Source organism: Echiichthys vipera (assembly GCF_963691815.1).
Source record: "Echiichthys vipera genome assembly, chromosome: 8".
NCBI lineage: Eukaryota > Metazoa > Chordata > Actinopteri > Perciformes > Trachinidae > Echiichthys > Echiichthys vipera.
This window is the reverse complement of record NC_139833.1, coordinates 8,129,120-8,148,972: the sequence shown is the minus strand read 5'-3', so window position 1 is coordinate 8,148,972 and position 19,853 is coordinate 8,129,120. Positions and strand designations below refer to the sequence as shown.

At 43.4% G+C, this 19,853-nt stretch overlaps 1 protein-coding gene across 1 annotated transcript; it reads left to right on the top strand.

Annotated features, from left to right (window-relative positions):
* The first annotated feature begins 992 nt into the window (after positions 1–992).
* Positions 993–18,776, top strand: ago1 (argonaute RISC component 1). The gene is made up of 19 exons (XM_083918090.1): positions 993–1,099; positions 5,030–5,216; positions 8,145–8,265; positions 8,865–9,046; positions 9,625–9,761; positions 10,092–10,226; positions 10,475–10,562; positions 12,064–12,211; positions 12,375–12,494; positions 12,640–12,762; positions 12,892–13,025; positions 13,335–13,519; positions 13,679–13,838; positions 14,750–14,840; positions 16,937–17,131; positions 17,282–17,416; positions 17,525–17,626; positions 17,742–17,941; positions 18,656–18,776. Exons 1-19 carry the CDS (start codon positions 1,075–1,077, stop codon positions 18,762–18,764), a joined length of 2,577 nt encoding a protein of 858 aa, XP_083774216.1. The 5' UTR covers positions 993–1,074; the 3' UTR covers positions 18,765–18,776.
* The last annotated feature ends 1,077 nt before the right edge of the window (positions 18,777–19,853 follow it).

The window sequence follows — 19,853 nt, the reverse complement described above, 5'->3', positions numbered from 1 at the left end:
CCTACGTGTCACACAATGTCTGCTGTATTCTGTCACATTTAGTTAATTGTTTGATTTATTTTACGTTAGCTTTATTCTGATTTGATTTATGTTTTTATGCTTATTGTTACTCTGATCCTTCCCCATCTTTGTATTGAAACTGTTGCACAATAATTTCCCTCGGGATAAATAAATAAAGCTTCTTGAATCTTGAAAAGTGTCCTTTCGAAGAATTGCTTTATTTTTATCCCACAAGGGGAAATTCAATTTTTTCACTCTTATTATTATACATGTTACACACAGGCCTGAAATACACACATGCACAACCAGGACCTATACATGCAATTAAGGAGAGATGCGAGGGGGCTGCCAGTGACCAGTGCCCCGAGCAGTTAGGAGTTCAGTGCCTTGCTCAACAGCACCTCGGTAGTGCCCAGGAGATTCTTATTATTTTCATAATAATACCAATTATTATTAAATATTACTCATTTTGCTAATGTCTTCATCAGAGTCTGGAGAGCCTGGCTCAGACCCTGTGATTTGCATGTCTGCAGTGCAGTTCCGTCTTCAGCCTCTGGGGTGTGACAGCAAGTTCATCAACAGTTCCTTTGCACTTTCTAATGGCAAAGAAGAAGTTTCAGATTTTGGGGGGTGAGGGGCTGGCCCTTTTTTTTGTTCCGCTGGAGAATCCTGCTTAAACGGTGAGCAGGAGCACAACAAGACCGACGAGGAGTCACATCTGCCGCGGACATTCGGCCCCAAAATCACGGCGCCCTGGGAGGGACCGCACCGTCCCCGCGGAGGAAGAGCGGTCAGAAATAAGACAGCACCGGCCGCCAGCTTTCACCGTTACTACCTCCAGGGTCAACGGGCAGACACGGCAACTAGCCGCTACCGCCGTTAGCCTCAACTCCTCTGCGGGTCTGGGGGGGTTCTGGTAGGGGCTAGGGGGCGGGGGTACACCGAGAGAGGAGAAGACTACACGCCGAGAGGGGGGGGCTGGAAGTCTGAGACGCTTCCAGCCTGAAGGGGCCGGCGGTTTGGCCAAAACACCCCGGACAAGATACCTTGTACCAGCGCGGCTAAGTGAATGGGATGGAGCCGGGACCGTCTGGCGCTGGTAGGTTTTTCTTTTTTTAACTGTGGTGGTTTTTACATGTTATCAATTCGGATACCCGAGTTATCCTGCAGTTGGTAAAAACGGGGCACCGTAGCCTGGCCTTAGCGTCAGGGGGATGCAGGAGGAGGCGGCGGAAGAGAGAGTGGGAGATGGATCGGGCTCTCTTGCAGAATGCATGCACATCACTATGTAGATAACGTTATTATTATTTACCCACATTTGTAGCTATATAGACTGAGGCTTTTGGAGCGCTGACTGAATATCCTCAGCCATGCACGGGGGCAGGGAGGTCGTGGGAAAGTGGGTGAGGAGGGACGAGGTGAAGCCCGCCTTCCAGCAGCAGCAGAGGCAGCAGCGGCGGCAGCGGCAGCAGCAGCAGCAGCTGGCTGCACGCCACCCAGCAGACCAGCCTCCCCTGTTCACTGACAGGTTTATGTCAGTTATTGTCTAAATAGGGGTTTAACACCACATTCATCACCTGCGCACATTAGGGACAGAGGCCCAACATCTGCAGAGACAGATGAATTATTTATGTTGGAGCAAAAATAATCCTACATTGTGATATCTGTGCACCTGCAGTGAAGAGTTGACACAACTTTATTTTTAGACTTGGGAAGACTGAGAAGCATGTGCATTGCCTTTGTATGTGGGATTTTGCGCTGCCTGTTTCAAGTTTACAGCTAGGGCTTATCAGTTCCAGTGATGATCTTTATTTAGAGGTTTTCTTGGGTGGCACTGAGGTGTGGAGGCAGCAAATTCAAGCACATACTAGGAAGTGTTTTACTTTATAGCTAGGTCTGAAGTCCACCTATTGGGGACAGCTTTGAACTCTGGCATTTATAATCCAGCCTCGGATCTGTCTTGTACTTTTGGAAAGCACGCTTTATATGTTGAATGGAGGTGGCGTTGTGAACTCATAGGCCCCGTTAACTATCTCTGAACCCTCTTTTGAGGTCTTCTTTATTTGTACAAGGGGGTCTGAGATTAAAATTATGTTGCCAATCCCGACGCCGAATCTCAGTTGAATGGGCTTGTTTTTATTTTTTTAGGATTGGGGGAAGGGTCCCCGGGGGCCCCTCATCGCAAAGTCTGCTTTTGTGTTTTGAAGTGTGATTATTCAATGTGCTATTTTCTGAGATTGAGCTGATTGCTGCCATGTTCAGCCCATGTTCAACAGCCAATTATTGAGAGCGCCAAATAGTTTGGCCAAAACAATTGATGCATAATTGGCTGTTCCTTTTCAGTCATGTACTTGGTCCGCTGTTGTGATCTCCTGATGAGGGCAAGGTCTCCTACTAAACATCAGCTACTGATCCCTATTTTTAGATTTTAAGGGATCATTAAATTGCAATGTAATTTCTCAATTTCATTGTATACTTTTATAAGCCCAGTAGCACTCATCCTTTATCATTAGCTACCCGTGAGAACTGCTGTTACAGCCATCTAGTACTGTGAGCTTGAAAATGTGTTTAAACTTTCTTGTACTGCAGATCTCACCAAAGGATCATAAAATGGGCAAATTTGCCAATTGGCTATTAATGAAGTAAAATAAACTGTGCAAAAATGTACCTGTTCCCCTAGACATGACTGTAAAGCAGTAATTACCCATGTGACACCGGCGTATTTCTGGTTACGTCATTGTTAAGACAAGACTGTAAATAGTGAGTGTCTGTTATGATGCAGCACCAAAGCTCTGCTTTAAGTCTCACTGCCCGGGAAAAGTCTGCTATTGTCTTGGGATATGTGAAAGGGCTGGCTCCGCTTCTCACCATCTGCCTTCACTGGCACGAGGGCGAAGTGTGTGTCATTGTGTGAGTGTGCAACGGTCACAACTCACTCTAGACACTTGTGTGTTCACACACATACATGCTCTCTTGCACATAGAGTGTGGACGACACATGTCTGGTGTCTGTGTTTATGGTGTTTGTCAGGTGTGATGTAGTGAGGTGTGATTCTAGACAAGACACACACACTCACACACCTACACACACACACTGAGCAGAGCATCTTTCTGCGTTTCATGGCTAATGCCACGCTTCCTCCAAGTCTTAATGAACGTATGATTGTGTGGTTTGTTTGACCCAAGGATTTCCATAGCAGCTATTAAAAGCAGGGCTTTTCCAATTTGGGATACACAGGCGCCTTGGGAACATGCTCAGTGCAGGACCCAAAAGGCTGAGGTCTCCCCATTCTGACCACAGCAGCACCCTGCCTCCTCCCGTCTCCTCCAACAGCCCTACACACACACACACACACACACACACACACACACACACACACACACACACACAGGTCCCCTGATATCCATGACAATGCTGTGTTGCCGTGGTGTCTCCATGGTGAGGCTGGGAATGTAGAGGGGGCCCCCTGTGTTTGTGTGTATCAGGGTGTGGGTTCGCCATAGCAAGGGCGCTCCCTCTGTTGTACATGTTCGCGTATTTGTGTGTGTGCATGCGTGTGCGTGTGTGTGTGAGACGGAGGAGCAGGGCAGCTGGGGTCTTTGTTGTGGTGGAGGAGGGCTGTTCTCTGGGGACCAAGAGGTTAAAGCACTGGGCCCCTCTCAGGCAGGAGTCACAGCTAGCTTCACATCTAGCACCCAGTAGAGGACCCCCTCTGTATTAGACCTCCTGACCGGCTCAGACTTGTTTTTAAGACATGATGCTAGTTTGGACACGAGGGCTGGGTATCGCCAGCAATTTTCCGAATCGATGCGATTCACAGGTCCCCAATTTGATTTGATATCTATTGTATTTGGGAGATATTTCAGTTATAAAACTAGATCTTGAGGTTGGAGGTCAAGGGACCCCTTTGAAAATGGCCATGCCAGTTTTTCCCTTGCCAAAATGTAGCCTAACTTTGGAGAGTTATTGAACCGCCTTGCAATGGATTCCTTAGGTCTTCTTGTTTCACATGGTACCTGGGAATATTTTTATATAAAAACTCAGCCCTAATGGACACTGATCAGAGTCAGTGTGAGGCTGTGGATTACTTATTACTACTTCTGCCAGTGAAATACTGTGCCTAGAGTATACAATATAAATGTTCGCAAATTAGACCTATTTTGAAAGTGCCAAAATATGTTAAAGGTAATTTATGATTATTTTTTGCTATTAATATAATCTGTAAATGATTTTCTCAATTAAATCATGAATCAGTTGGTATATAAAATGTCAGATAATAGCGGAAAATGCCATCATGCGCTCCGAGAGCCCTCTGTGACATCTTCAAAATATTGTTCTGTCCATTGGTTATCTTCATTGTTGGTAATCATAGGGCAGAGATTTGAAAGTTCATGTGATAAATATCTTCAGATCACACTTTATCATATAACTTACACCAACTACATAAAAAAAAGTCTAATTTATATGTTTTCTTCCCCCTCCCTAATTTCTCTTTACCCTCCTCTCCCTCGTCAATCCTCATTTGACCTAATCTGGTTTTTCCTCCTCCTTTTCCTTATACCATGCCAATATCCTCCTCCATCGCCCTTTATCTTACCACTTAATTAACATACCTCTATCCATTTCCATGCCCCCAAATGCACATTTTGCTGCTTAACTGTTCCATTTACATTGTTTCTCCCTTTTCCTATTTTCCCTCTCCTCTTTCCTGTTCCTGCCACTGACTCTGGTGTGCACCCATCACGCTCTCCTGGCCCCTGCCCACGCTTCCTTCGCGGCTTCTGCCACATTTCTCGCCCTCTTTGCCCTGTCCTCTGCTGCTCACAACTGCTTCCTTTTCCACCTCCTCTCTCAACCGTTCTTTATCCTATGTGTGTCTGTTTTTCCCTTCCTCTGCTGTGATTTCCTCTTCTGCCCTCGCTGTTGCTCTTTGCCCATCCACTTTCCTCCTTCCTATCCTGTTTGCTCCGGACCTCCTCCCCTCTGTCACCTGTCCTTGTCGATGGCTCCCTATCCCCTGTCTGTCCAGTGCCCATGGGGGCCTTCCCCCCACCCCTGCAGCAGGTGTTCCATGCCCCCCGCCGGCCAGGCATGGGTACCGTGGGCAAGCCCATCAAGCTGCTGGCCAACTACTTCGAGGTGGAGATCCCAAAGATGGATGTCTTTCACTACGAGGTGGACATCAAGCCCGACAAGTGCCCACGGAGAGTCAACAGGTAATAGGCCGTGGATGTGCCTTTATCTGATCACAGTCACAGTGTCTCTTGTTTGTCTTGTCTTTGATCTCATACATTAATCTGAAAGATCACTACTTCAGATGTCATGTGTAATAAACAATTATTAACATGTGGCAGCAAGCCATGCGTTTTAAGAAGTCAACAAGCAGCTGAAATGTCTGCAGTCAGTTTGAAATTGGATAATGAAAGTCACAGTCAGTTGTAATCAATGTGTTGCCGGTCTTTTAGGAGGCAGCAACTACAGCTACTCTCAACATGAACAATGCAACTGGGATTCAAATGTTTGATTTGTCTTACTCGCTTTAATGTGTGTTATGTTTGCGTCATGCAGCTACTGTATGTTATGTAGGAAAATTTGAATATTTGAAATGCAGATCAAGTAGACATCTGGTATGAACTGTATTTCCTTCAGATGACATTATATCTGTTGCTTTATAATGAAGGCAAAGCCTCTGTGAAAATCCCATCTAATGCGACTCCTCATCAACTTGAAGGGCAAAAAGCAATGTGAGAAAAATCCATACATCTGTGCCGAATCATACATAAATTAAGCACTTAAATATGCACAGGTAGGAAGCTTTCTCCTCCTGCAGTAGCTGCGTCCGAGTCACTGGACTGGACAGATGGTGGAGTCAAAGGAATCTAACTTAAGTGACCCTTTCACCATGGGTAGTGTTTATGCTGCAGAGTGTGCTTGAAGAAGCCCCCGTACTGCGTAACTGAATATTTTGCCTTCTGATGCAGGATAAATGAAATTGGTTGTGTCTAAATACAAAATCTTTGATTTGAGAAGATATCATTGGATAAATTAAACATACTGTTATAGGCTTTTCAATCAGTGCTGTAATAAAACACAGGAGCAAAAAGTTTACAATAGAAGTCATTCAAAGGTATTGTACTCATTGTAAAGAGGCAAGCTTCACTATTAGTTTAAAAAAAGTAACTGCTTATCTCTAGACAGTTTTAACTGGTCACATTTATTATTTTAATCCAAGCCACAAACAGTACATACACATTAATGACAACATCCAAGGGTGAAATGTCTGTCTGCCTTGCAGATGTTTGTCATAGCTCACCAGAGAACCAGTTCCTTTAAAAAGAAGACCTGTCTTCTCTGCCTTTGGCACACAATACCGATGTTTCTATGAAGGCGTGCAGGGCTTCCCCCCAAAAAAGTTGATAGGCCTGGCTGCAAGTGTCTTTTTTGACAGTGGCCATCGACAGACTGACTGCAACATTACCTACCTGGGGCCCTACCTACTTAAACGTAGGGCCCTACCTAGTAAAACGTAGGGCCCTACCTACTTAAACGTAGGGCCCTACCTAGTAAAACGTAGGGCCCTACCTAGTAAAACGTAGGGCTCTACCTAGTAAAACGCAGGGCCCTACCTAGTAAAACGCAGGGCCCTACCTAGTAAAACGTAGGGCCCTATAGTTTTTGTGATAAAAAATTGAAATTACAAATTTGAGAACTTAAAAAAGCTTCAACAGATTCCACAGGGCCACACATGAATGAAATCAGTGCTGAAAGCTGACCGGAGACGTGAACATATGACTACTTCCAAGTGCCCAACCAAGCTGTTCCACTGTAACTAGTTTAAAAGACGTCTTAAAATAGATTTTGGTTAATTTCCAGATGTTTAGACCCATTGGGCCACCAGACTTTCAATACACTGGGGGAAACTCTGCCATTTTCCCTTTACTTACATTGTTATGTCACTCTATGATATGGCTGTCAACAAGATATGATTGATTTTCCTGTTACACAGTTATTTGCGTGGAGACATGTCAGGTATCACAGTAGCCGCAGGAATATAATGCATAAAGGCTAACTTGCCCCTTTGTCAGTGACTTGGCCCATTCCATGCACTCACTGTTTACTGTCCCAGTGTGGCTGACTAAAAGCCTCGGGCCCTTTGGAGAACCATCAATCTTTTATTTTTGTTTATGGACAAAAATGTCATCGGGCTATTTTGAAGCCTGATGCTATTATACAAACATGGGGCAGCCGTGAGACTTTAGAAGTGTTAATTAACTGTATTATTCCTCACTATTATCTTTTCTTGTCGTTTTGAGAATCTAGATTGTCTTCCTGTTTGTTTTTTACCCTGTTTCCAAACAGCACACATTTCTGTTATTACTCTTCTCAAAAACTGAAAGAAATTAATATTTTGATTTCCCCCTCAGATGCTTGAAGTATTTCTGATTCTGATTCTGAATGATAACTTGACAGTATTCATATCTGTATATTAAACCAGCCCTGACTTGGCCTAATCTAACATTATGTTTTTGATTGAACAAGCAATCTTTCAAATCCTTGAAGACCTCAGCAGAAAGACAAGACTCGGAAAGCCCTTGAGCTTAATTGTCTTCCCAGTTAACAAGGCTATGCACAGAAACAAATGAGCACATCTGTAATCTGCTGTTTGTAATTGAACAGCTGTTTGCTCAGAAAACCTGAAATCCTAAAGAAGTATCCCTGAAAGTTGCATGTTACCAGCTTCTCCAACATCCAGAGAGGGTCTCTTTTGGTTTTAGGGTTCGAGACAAAGGTTCCAAGAAGGCATGCAAAGGTCAAGCCCTCTGACCTTCTCTTTTCAGAACAACTCCTCATCCCCCACACTTATATGAAGGCCAAGGCACCGTGCATTGAAAGGTGGCCCCCCGCCCACACCCTGGCTCTTTTTGTCCTTGCTTCTCCCCCTGTGACCATGAGATATTGCACCCAACAGCTGCATCCTGCTTGATCAATATTCTATCATCATGAGAACTGCCCCCCCCCCCCCTCCCGATCACAATAGAGCATCCTGATCAGGCGATGGGTTTAATTGGCAGAACGGGGGTCTCTTTTCTCGTTTCTGGTGAATGTTAATCACATACTGCATTTATGTGTGTCACTTCCTACAGGGAGGTGGTGGAATACATGGTACAACACTTCAAGCCCCAGCTCTTTGGCGACAGGAAGCCAGTGTATGATGGCAAGAAGAACATCTACACGGTGCTAGCACTTCCTATTGGGAGTGAGAAGGTAGATGTTTGAAGTGGTTTTTGCTTTACACCGGTACACCATGCCATCATCACAAACTCATTTCTCCTCAGGGATCAATACAGTCTCAAGCCCCATTGGAATGGGAGTTCCAGTCTAGGAGAGGAAGGGTTATATATCAAACACTGAATAGAAAGTGCTATCTGTCTCCTGGAGAGCACATATGTCTATCCCAGTATTCACAACAAGCACAAACACCTACTCTTTTATAGAACATTGTTACTATGCAGTTGGAGACTTCTAGTTTTAATGTGTATTTGAGTACAAATAATTCTGCTGTCTGTTATTTCTAATCTCAAAGCAATAGGGCCCTTTTCGCTTTCTTGCTTTTTTGTATCTGTCCAGTCAATGTAAGGTCAAAGCTAGTTAGCTTAGCATAAATACATTGAGCACTCTGTAACTAGGCTATAAGCTGGCTTCTTGTAAGTGATGTATAGTAGGCAAGGTGTTTTTGAACCACCGCTACAGTGTAAAAAAAATACTTCTTGAATAATGGATCCTGTACAAAATAGTCTCCTTCTGCAGCCCTGTTCTTTACCTCTCCTCTCTGTTTCTATCCTTTCTGTCCTCCATTTCTCCAGGTGGATTTTGAGGTAACCATCCCAGGTGAGGGTAAAGACCGAATCTTCAAGGTGTCCATCCGTTGGCTGGCCAAAGTGTCATGGCGCCTGCTGCAGGAGACTCTGGTCAGCGGTCGGCTGCAGGTCCCCCTCGACTCGGTTCAAGCCCTGGATGTGGCCATGCGCCACCTGGCCTCTATGAGGTACACCATACGACCCCTTTCTTTTACACCAGTACAGACACATACACACATACACACACATACTGCAACACCCCTACTCCTGTAGAGAGAGTTAGATACATGTACATCTTAAAAGCAGATTGGAAAGTCCTGTTGCTAGGTTGACGTTATAACCATGCAGCATAGCAGGGTTTACTGGGTTGTTCCATTCACATGCACCAGAGCATCATAGCTCCAGGGGTCAGAGTCACTAAACAGAAGTTGTTAGCTGAGACCTGTGTGAAAGTGTCCTCTGAACAATGCTGAGCAGGAGAATAACGATAACTGGCTTGAGGACTTGACCTGCAGATGGTCAAAAGGGGACTACACAAAAAGCCACAGTTTGTGAAAAAGTAGTCACTTCAGTGATAATGTTCCCCTTTTTTGGTCTGTTCCAGACAAATACATCACAGTTCCTTTATAACTCCCATCCTGTTGACTAATTATTGAACCTCCTACATGAGACGACTATTTTACTGGATATGAAGTCACGCTGAGGTCATGCTTTGAATTAAACCAAGTCTTTTTGCACATTCATCATTTTCAACTCCTCCAATTAGGTACACTCCAGTGGGCCGTTCATTTTTCTCCCCACCTGAAGGGTACTACCACCCACTGGGTGGGGGGAGGGAAGTCTGGTTTGGCTTCCACCAGTCTGTGCGCCCCGCCATGTGGAAGATGATGCTTAACATTGATGGTGAGTCACTGAAGTGACTGTAGTCTGACTGTAGTGAGAGTCTGTAGTCAGTCAGTGATCTCATTTTTTTTACTGACATTGCATGACTGGGCAGAAACGTGGGGTAAAAATTAAATTTACTCTGGGACAAAAGATGCTTTGAAGCACCAAACATTACATGATTTATAATTCTGATATCATAAATATAAGCTTCTTCTGGCTGCTTGTAACATTAATTTGGTTCCTGTGGTAAATGTCCTAAATAGTGGCATAAAGTTGTGGATGTCCATGCATCGTTTGTAAAGTTGCTCTGTTCTGACCCGTATGGACTCGCTCTGTGTCTCCCTCTAGTGTCTGCCACGGCCTTCTACAAAGCCCAGCCTGTAATTGAGTTCATGTGTGAAGTTTTGGACATTCGCAATATCGACGAGCAGCCTAAGACTCTCACTGACTCGCAAAGGGTACGCTTCACCAAGGAGATTAAAGGTGAGCTTCCGGCCAATGGGATAGTGCCTCCCAAACGCACCATGATGAGAAGCCTTCAGCAAGAAAATGCACACCTTCAAGACATGAAAAAATGTTTGCTCACAGTTGGCAGTGCCTTTCGAGACCTAAACTCCCTAAACCTTATACATAAGTTACTGCCATATGTTAGCAGCAACATTTCCATGCCCGTCTTTCTGTGTCTGTGTGTGTTCTTGCTTGTTTACACCACTTATCGTTGACATTACCAGGCCTGAAGGTGGAGGTGACCCACTGCGGCCAAATGAAGAGGAAGTATCGTGTATGCAATGTCACCCGACGACCTGCCAGCCACCAAACGTAAATATGCAGACAGTATTGAAAACATTACACATACACCTGTTTTTTAAAATCTTTTATGCATACATTTACATTATTATTTTGGATATCGCCAAATTGGCACTTTGGATTTGAATAATCTGTCATTTTGTAGCTTGTTTCAACCAAATAGTACCAGGTACTAAGGAGCCACATGAACACGTTTCAGGAACTAAGCTTAGAGCTATAAATTCTCCTTATCACATTAGTCTTTATGTTACCAACACATCTGAAGAACCATGGAGATAAGGCAAATTGGAACAGTGACTGATTAAAAAACGTCGGTGGCCTCTCTCATTTTTCACACATGGGCAAACTGTTGTTCTCTGTAGTTACTGCTGAAGGGTTCTGATGTTCTGAATGAAATTAATGAGTGATTGAAAAGGAGACAAGCAGCGGCAGACAAGGATACTGAAAACTCCAGAAAGCCTTAATCACAAAGTGTTTTGTGATTAATTATTTTTTGCATAAATGTTCGCTCTGTCGCTCACTGGCCCTCTCAACAGCCTCTCCCACAGTCTCTATTTATCGGACTCATTTTTGTCCCTTTCTTTGCACCTGGAACTCTCTTAGAGGAACTATATTAATCTGTAGTTCCTGCCGACGCAGGTTCGATCCCCTGGGAAGTTTCAGCTGTGGGAACCCTTCATTGTATAGTAGAAAATGTTCCTCTTATATAAAATGTTCCTCCTATATAAACAAGTATTCATCAGGATTTTATCCATGGATAACCCATCAAAACTGAAAACAAAAACAAAGGGGAAGTAACAATTACTTATTCTTCATTTCGCTATTTAATGTTGACCTGTTTAAGGCCCTCGGTCAAACTGAGTTAGCAAGTTTAATCTGTTACTTCGGAGTCTGATAAGATTTGATTGTGTAACATTTTAATATCAACCCGGAAGAATCAGCCAATCAGAGGCTGGTCAGTGATGCATTGCAACATTGCAGCCGTACAAATTGTTTCCACAGGTGGTGAAATATACAAATTCTCCCTCTTTCATTCCTTCAAGCTCCTTCTTGAAAAAGTCGGTGTTGTGATGTTTGCGAATATCCCAAAACCTGTTGATATCCAAGTCTTTTATAATTTCTCCGACCAGAAATTTGGACTTTTCTTTTTGGGCATACATCTCTACCCCAGCCTTGCAAACTTTGCTAGCTGCTTTGTGTACAGCAACCATAGCAATGCACAGAGCTGAACCTAAGCAGTAAACTGGCGCAAACTGCAGTTAAAACCCCAATTTAGACGCATATTCTGAATGTCCTGCATACATGTCCAGAGAATTCTCATAAAACCGGAATAATACTGGCATATCCGGAAAATGCTAGATTTGGAAAAAGGCCTAAATATACACTTAAACATATTCGTGCCACAAACTCATGACCATGCAGAGCTGTATCCACTCGAAAAATGGGTTCAACTTCTTTGTCTTTCTACCACATCAGTCACACAGTAGTTCATGTTCCTTGTCTTTTCCACCAGGTTTCCCCTCCAGCTCGAAAGTGGGCAGACAGTAGAATGTACAGTGGCCCAGTACTTCAAGCAGAAGTACAACCTGCAGCTAAAATACCCTCACCTGCCCTGTCTACAGGTGGGGCAGGAGCAGAAGCACACCTACCTGCCTCTGGAGGTGAGAAAGGACACACTTTTATCATTTATATGTTCAACCCATAAAGAGCGTACATATTTAACAACACCATGTACGATGACTTCAAACTATTTTGAGATACATCCATGAATAGTGTGTGAATGTTCACACCTTAATGACGTAATGACTGATTTACTCGTTCCAGGTGTGCAACATTGTAGCGGGTCAACGGTGCATCAAGAAACTGACAGATAATCAGACCTCTACTATGATCAAAGCCACAGCTCGCTCTGCACCCGACAGACAAGAGGAGATCAGCAGGCTGGTGAGTTGTAGCGATAACGGGTGATAACCAGCGTGAGTCACCCACACTGATGTAACAGCAGTGTGTAAGAATGTATGACCCAGTGATTTATATTGTAAGGAACGGAGACCGTGAGATATGATGGACCGTCTTTTAATCTCCACAGATGAAGAATGCTAACTTCAACCTGGACCCGTACATCCAGGAGTTTGGGATCAAAGTGAAAGACGACATGGCTGAGGTGACGGGCAGAGTGCTTCCAGCCCCTATCCTGCAGTACGGAGGACGGGTAATACATGGTTCATTTGTTATTACGTTGGCAGGAGCATTTTTCCACTCACAGTACTTTACATAATTGTGCAGTAGCTCTGACCTGATGTGGTTAAAACTGTACCTCCTCTGATCCTCTCTTTCACAGAATCGTGCCATAGCAACCCCCAACCAGGGAGTCTGGGACATGAGGGGGAAGCAGTTTTATAACGGCATTGAGATCAAAGTGTGGGCCATTGCTTGCTTTGCCCCCCAGAAACAGTGCAGAGAAGAGGTGCTCAAGTAAGTACTAAAGAGTGGTAACAGTGGGAATACATTTTTTTGGCAGGAATTTGATCATTTTCCCCATATCTTTATTTGGCTGTTTAATAATGGCACGTCGTTAGAAGTGAGCTGTTAGCAAAGAGAAAAAAAATGCGGATCCACAATGCCATATTTAGGCTACATTTGACGTCTCAACCACAGCGATTAATTTCTTTAAAACACAATCAATAATACTTACAGGGCAGGGATACAGCCCCAAGGCGATAGTAAAGTATGAAAAGCCTTATCCTGCTGAATTTTGACTCAACTACGCTGGTTTCTTTTCAGGAACTTCACAGACCAGCTGCGTAAGATCTCTAAGGACGCTGGGATGCCCATCCAGGGCCAGCCATGTTTCTGTAAATACGCCCAGGGAGCGGACAGCGTGGAGCCCATGTTCAGACACCTGAAGAACACCTACTCTGGACTTCAGCTCATCATCGTCATTCTTCCGGGAAAAACTCCTGTCTACGGTAGGCTGCCCTATTTTATTTCTTGGATATACACTCTGTTTGGCATCATCGGGAGACACCAAGACATATTGTTTAAAAACTGAACGTGACAAAAATGCTACCTTAGTCCTTTAGTATCACGGTGTTCTTGATGTCCCGTTTCCAAACTGTCCCATTCAGCGGAGGTAAAGCGTGTGGGAGACACCCTCCTGGGCATGGCCACGCAGTGTGTCCAGGTGAAGAACGTGGTGAAGACGTCCCCTCAGACCCTCTCTAACCTCTGCCTCAAGATCAATGTGAAGCTGGGAGGCATCAACAACATCCTGGTGCCTCACCAACGGTGAGCTTTTGTTCGGGCTGCTAATGAATGAGTTGTGTACATTTATGGCAGGAGGACAACTGTTAGAATTTTAATAATACTTCTGTCACATATATAAACAGGTGTTTGACGGTTGTGTAACCTATTCTTGCCAGACTACTTCCACTGGTTAGTGCTGTCCATAAGCGATCTGGGATTGCAGTTTTTCCATATGACACTGTTTAACCATAGAATTATAAGGTTTATTTCATAGTTATGAAAGTGGCTCCTTTTAATATTACCATCTAAGATGCAAGTTTTGTATTGTTTAGGTTTCCAAACAATTTACACGTTACAATTAAAGTATTCAAAGCTAGTGCTAGGCAGTATACAGGATGAATCGGTATGCCAGTTTTAATTTCCTGTGTGATATAGCTGAAACAATTTCTATAACTTCTAAATATTGTTTGAGCTCTTTGGTCAGGGAAAGCTGTGAGTATTCTGAGGGGTTCCCTATTGCCTGAATACTCTTCCTAATAATGGTTCTAACTTTAACACAACAATGAATAACCCACATCTAACTCTCTTTAACAGGACAAAACACCAAGGCACACAACACTTTGTAGCACAAATAATTATACATTTACAAAATTACACCACTAAACACCCTGTTTTTATATTCTATGTACTCCTGACAGCATAACACACCACTTAAACTTAAAATAAGGCCCAGTCATGCAGAAATATACTGTAATTAATATACTGGGAAACTGTCAGAGTGTTAAAAAAAATACTGTGGCACACTATTTCAAGTCTGTTGTATAACAAATCATATAATGACCCATCTCAGTATTTCAGCCTGTGATGGTAATACAACTGATCAGAAACAACACTGCACTGCCTTTACCAGCAAGTGTAATCTGCATCTCCTCCTCCTCCGTTCGCACTCTCAGGTCAGCAGTGTTTCAGCAGCCGGTTATCTTCCTGGGAGCAGACGTCACACACCCCCCTGCTGGAGATGGCAAGAAGCCCTCCATTACTGCTGTAAGTCTGTGATATAATGCCTCCATTAAACAATACCGGCCGACCTTGAACACACAGTCTCAGGAAAAGGAAGGCAATGGGCAATTACTGCACGCCACGCAAAGTCAGGTCACTTGTCAAATCTGGACGTGTGAGGGACACTGGAGAGCTTTTGGCTCTGGTTACTTGTGAAGGGTATTTCTCTGTATTTCTTGTTATTTAGAGACTAAAATATTACTTGATTAATTAAAAAAAGATAGATAGATGATAGATTAAGTAGTTTAGTTTAAAGACCATAGGCTGTGGAGAAACAAGTTATGAAATGACTCAATGTCTGACCCAAATACACAGAGACCAACAGACACATGCACACACGCGCACACACACACTCTCTCACACACACACACACACACACACACACACACACACACACACACACACACACACACACACACACACACACACACACACACACACACACACACACACAGAGGTAATGTTACATTTTTATAATCTAAGTACAGAGAAGCAGTTTGCTCTCACTGCCCCCCACCCTTCACCCTCTGTCATGTGTCCACCTTCACAAAAGTACAAATCACATCCATTGTTAATTGTGTTCTAATAGAGACGGCCTACAATCATCAAACATATCAGTTATCAGAGCCAGCAGCTTGAACTGCCACTTTTATAGATTGCAACAATTCATCTTTACATTTTACAGAATGAATATGCATGAATGTCACGCAGGTTGTGGCCGTTGACACAGCAGCTCTCTCTTTTTCAATCATTTTCAAAGCCATATGTTATCTATTTATTTATAGCTCTATAAATTGAAAAGGTGTTGTTATGTGCCACAGTGGAGGTAGGCTTCTCTGAAGTCCAGATGCTTAGTTGGCAGGGTCACTTCTTTTTAAAGGCAAACAAATAAAAAAAAACATCAAGGTCATGTAAATAATGCAAATGACCTCAAGATGTCAAGGAAAAGCAAACACACACATGGTCGCGGTTGCTTGGTGACAGTGGCACTAGGTGACCATGGCGCACAGCCATGCTGGTAAGAGAAGTGTCTCACAGTTATGAATAGTATGTTTGAGGCAGAAGAGCACAGATGAAAAGTTAATCATAACACTGTAGAGCAAACGACATTACATTCTGCTCATATGTGAGTATTCATTATCAGTTTGACTGTTATGATAACATGAATGCACAATAGAAATGTTTTTTTTTACTGCTGGATTGATGAGATGGTTTCATCCCCTTACGGTCACTTGGGATGGGCATTTGTAATTTGTTTTGGTTAAATCATTCACTGTATTAGCTACAGCCTTATTTTAAGCTTTAATACATTTTGTCTACTCTCAGGCAGTTCATACATTTCATAACACCTAACAAGCAATTTAGTTTGAAGGATGATAGAAGTGATTTGTGCTCTGATACAGTAAATTGGCGGTAAATGCCCAGCTTGGAAAGTCCATTTCATGAGAGTCTGCAGTCTGACTTTTAGTTTGGACTTTGATACGCCACAAACGCGGCCGAACAAAGAAAAAGACAGTCGTAAGTGAGGAGTTAGTGAAGCATGCAGGGAAACAAATGGCTCAACACTGACTCACATTCAAAAAGGAAATGACGTCAACCCCAGTCCGCCCTTGACCTCAGCTCAGCTGTGGTTGGCTGTGTTGTTGCCTAGCAATTATGACAAACGCTTGTGTCACACACACAGAGGATGGGAGAGGAAGAGTGGCTCTGTCTTGTTCCTCCTGACTTGAGGAGAAATCTGGTGAGCGAGTATGATTGTAGACAGTGCAGTGGAAGAATTTGAGGGAAAAAAAATAAAAAGTTAATGTTGAGCCTCCCACACTTCCCATTAGCGGCCACTAGGGGGTGGTAACATACAAATACACACATTGGGGGTGAAACAGTGGATTAAGATGTAGTACACTAGCATGATTTTCTTTTTGAAGTTTCTCCATCATTTCACATGTGATGGATGTCTTTATGCAAAGCACCTTATATACTGTATAATACCCAATATACTTTTGAATATGTGTTACCGAAAGCAATAAAATCACTCACCTTGAAGGTGCCGTATTCATCTCTGTCACTCCCCTCTCTTACAGGTGGTAGGCAGTATGGATGCTCATCCCAGCAGATACTGTGCCACAGTGCGAGTCCAGAGGCCCAGGCAGGAGATCATTGAAGATTTGTCTTACATGGTGCGAGAGCTGTTAATTCAGTTCTACAAGTCGACAAGGTTCAAGCCCACCAGGATCATTTTCTACAGAGATGGAGTTCCTGAGGGACAGTTGCCGCAGGTAATACGACGTTATGGCACTTGAAACTTATGGTATTCCTTTGATGGTTTAGCTCAGTTTTGGGATTATCCTGATGCTGGCAAAGTGCATTTTAACCATAAAATTGATTATATCACAGTGAATGCTTATAAATAATGTTCTGGTGTGTAGATTCTCCACTACGAGCTCCTGGCCATCAGAGATGCGTGCATCAAGTTGGAGAAAGACTATCAGCCAGGCATCACTTACATTGTGGTGCAGAAACGCCACCACACACGCCTCTTCTGTGCTGACAAGTCTGAAAGGGTGTGCTTTCTCTTTTCTAACACATATATTTAAAATATGTTCTCTCCTATAGTTACTTGTTTTCATATGTCTAATAATAATCCTCTTGTGTGTTTTTTTTGTTGATAGATTGGGAAGAGTGGGAATATCCCTGCAGGAACTACAGTGGACACCAGCATCACTCATCCCTTTGAGTTTGACTTCTACCTGTGCAGCCATGCGGGCATACAGGTATGATGATAAAAACAGAATGTGTAAATTCTTCAAATCCCGCAGGAGATTATTAAGACTGAATGCCTTTGCCCCTAAAACCCTACATCTCACATTGCCTTCTCTCTGCCTCCAGGGTACCAGCCGGCCGTCTCATTACTATGTCTTATGGGACGACAATCGGTTCACGGCTGATGAGTTGCAGATTCTAACTTACCAGTTGTGCCACACTTACGTGCGCTGTACCCGCTCAGTCTCCATCCCTGCGCCAGCCTACTATGCTCGTCTCGTGGCCTTCCGTGCTCGCTACCACCTGGTGGACAAAGAACATGACAGGTTAGGGAGGTTATGAACGATGAAACACGGGGTTTCTCAAACACTGATCGCTTGTGATGTGGTTTTTGGTTCCTTAAAATTCTCAGGAACCAAAACAATAAGATATTTTGAGTCTTGTAATGTAAATTGAAGTCTGACAAGGGCCTTGTTCTCTATTCTGTCCTTAGAAGCAGTGATATCTTTGAAACATTTACTTTCCTTATCACACATAAAGTAAACATTAAGTACAGTGAAATCAGTCTGTCTGCATATGAAGTGACCCCATGTCGGGTTTGGTCCCCGAGTTTGAGTGACTGTATTCTGATAACCACATATGAAGCACAACCTTTATTTTTTAATTATATACACATATATTTTTTTTATTTAACCTTTATGTAACCAGGCAAGTCATTAAGAAAAACATCTTATTTACAATGGCGGCCTGGCAAAAGGCAAAGCCTCTTGGGGGAGGGGTAGGGGCTTAAAAGATATGTCAAAGGTTAAAAGACAGTAGCACACATTACCAACATACAGGCTACATACAACGAGCATTACATGAATGACATGCAGTCTAGCACACATGCATCAGACGACAGTCAATACGACAGTAAGCAGCAGACAGGGAATGTTGGGTAATAATGTCCCTAATAAAGTTCTTAAAAGCTGACTTGGAGATAAAAATTGTCCAGTTTCGGTGTTTTTGTTCTAACTTCTCTCCCTGTCATCTCTCTGCAGTGGAGAGGGCAGCCATGTGTCTGGTCAAAGCAACGGTCGGGACCCCCAGGCGTTGGCTAAAGCTGTTCAGATTCACCACGACACCCTGAGGACCATGTACTTCGCCTGAGCTACACCAACCACCACCATCGACCCCTCCCACCTCATTTCTACCTGAGTGGGCATACGGCCCACCACCACCACCACCTCATCCCTATCCCTTATTCCCAATGATTGCCCACCACGCATACTCCACAGACCTGCCAGTCATTTGCCAAAATCCAAGAAACATAAAGCCCTTCACCTGTAAAACCCAGGCAGACTCTACAGCCTCATGCACTCAAACGGTTATGAATATTATTATTATTATTATTATTATTGTCATTTTGTTGTTTTTACTTTACCAGGACGATTGCTCTTTTTATGTCGAATTTTTAAACATGGGTATTATCATGTAATTGTATTGTACGCTACCCTCACACTCCTGTGTATGTAAGTATGCAATATGGATGGGAGGAAAATAGGCGACGAAAAGACAAACTTTTTTAACTGCCACCACGATGCTGCCTCTTCACCAGTCCGAATGCCGGATGCCAGTGTTCCAAGCCCCTTAGTATGGGGATCCTCCAGAGGGGTGGTACTGGGCACGCACACTTACACGTATCATTTTATTGCTGTCATGAACTACATTCATGTTTTTAATGTTTTTGAATAATGTTATTTTTTTAAACTGCTTTTGAGGAGTCTGAGGTATGGTACATTAGCACTTAGTGTTAGCATATAGGTGCCACCAGTCCTGCACATAAGAGTTTGTTAGTACATGTGAGGCTAGCCCTCTGGTCTTGACATTAGCAGAGACAGAAAGAGCAGGTGTAGCATATCGTAGATACAGGAGCGAAGTCCTGCCGCACTCTCTGAGCTGGTTGGTCAGTCCCTTAGAGATTTAGCCTATAGATGCAAGCTTAGCGTAACAATAGAGGGACCATTTGCATAGAGTGTATCAAATATACTTGCACCCCATGCACCTAAACCAGCATTATTAACCAGCCAAAAGTGATGCCAACCAATGGAAAAGGGGCACTTAAACAGGAAGATACTCTTGTGTTTCTGTATGCATTGCTCTGTTAGGGTTTACGAGGCACTTTTTTTTTTTTAATTTACTTATTGATTTGTCTTACTTCAGAATGGTGAGACTTGTCTGTCCTGAGGGTTGACACAG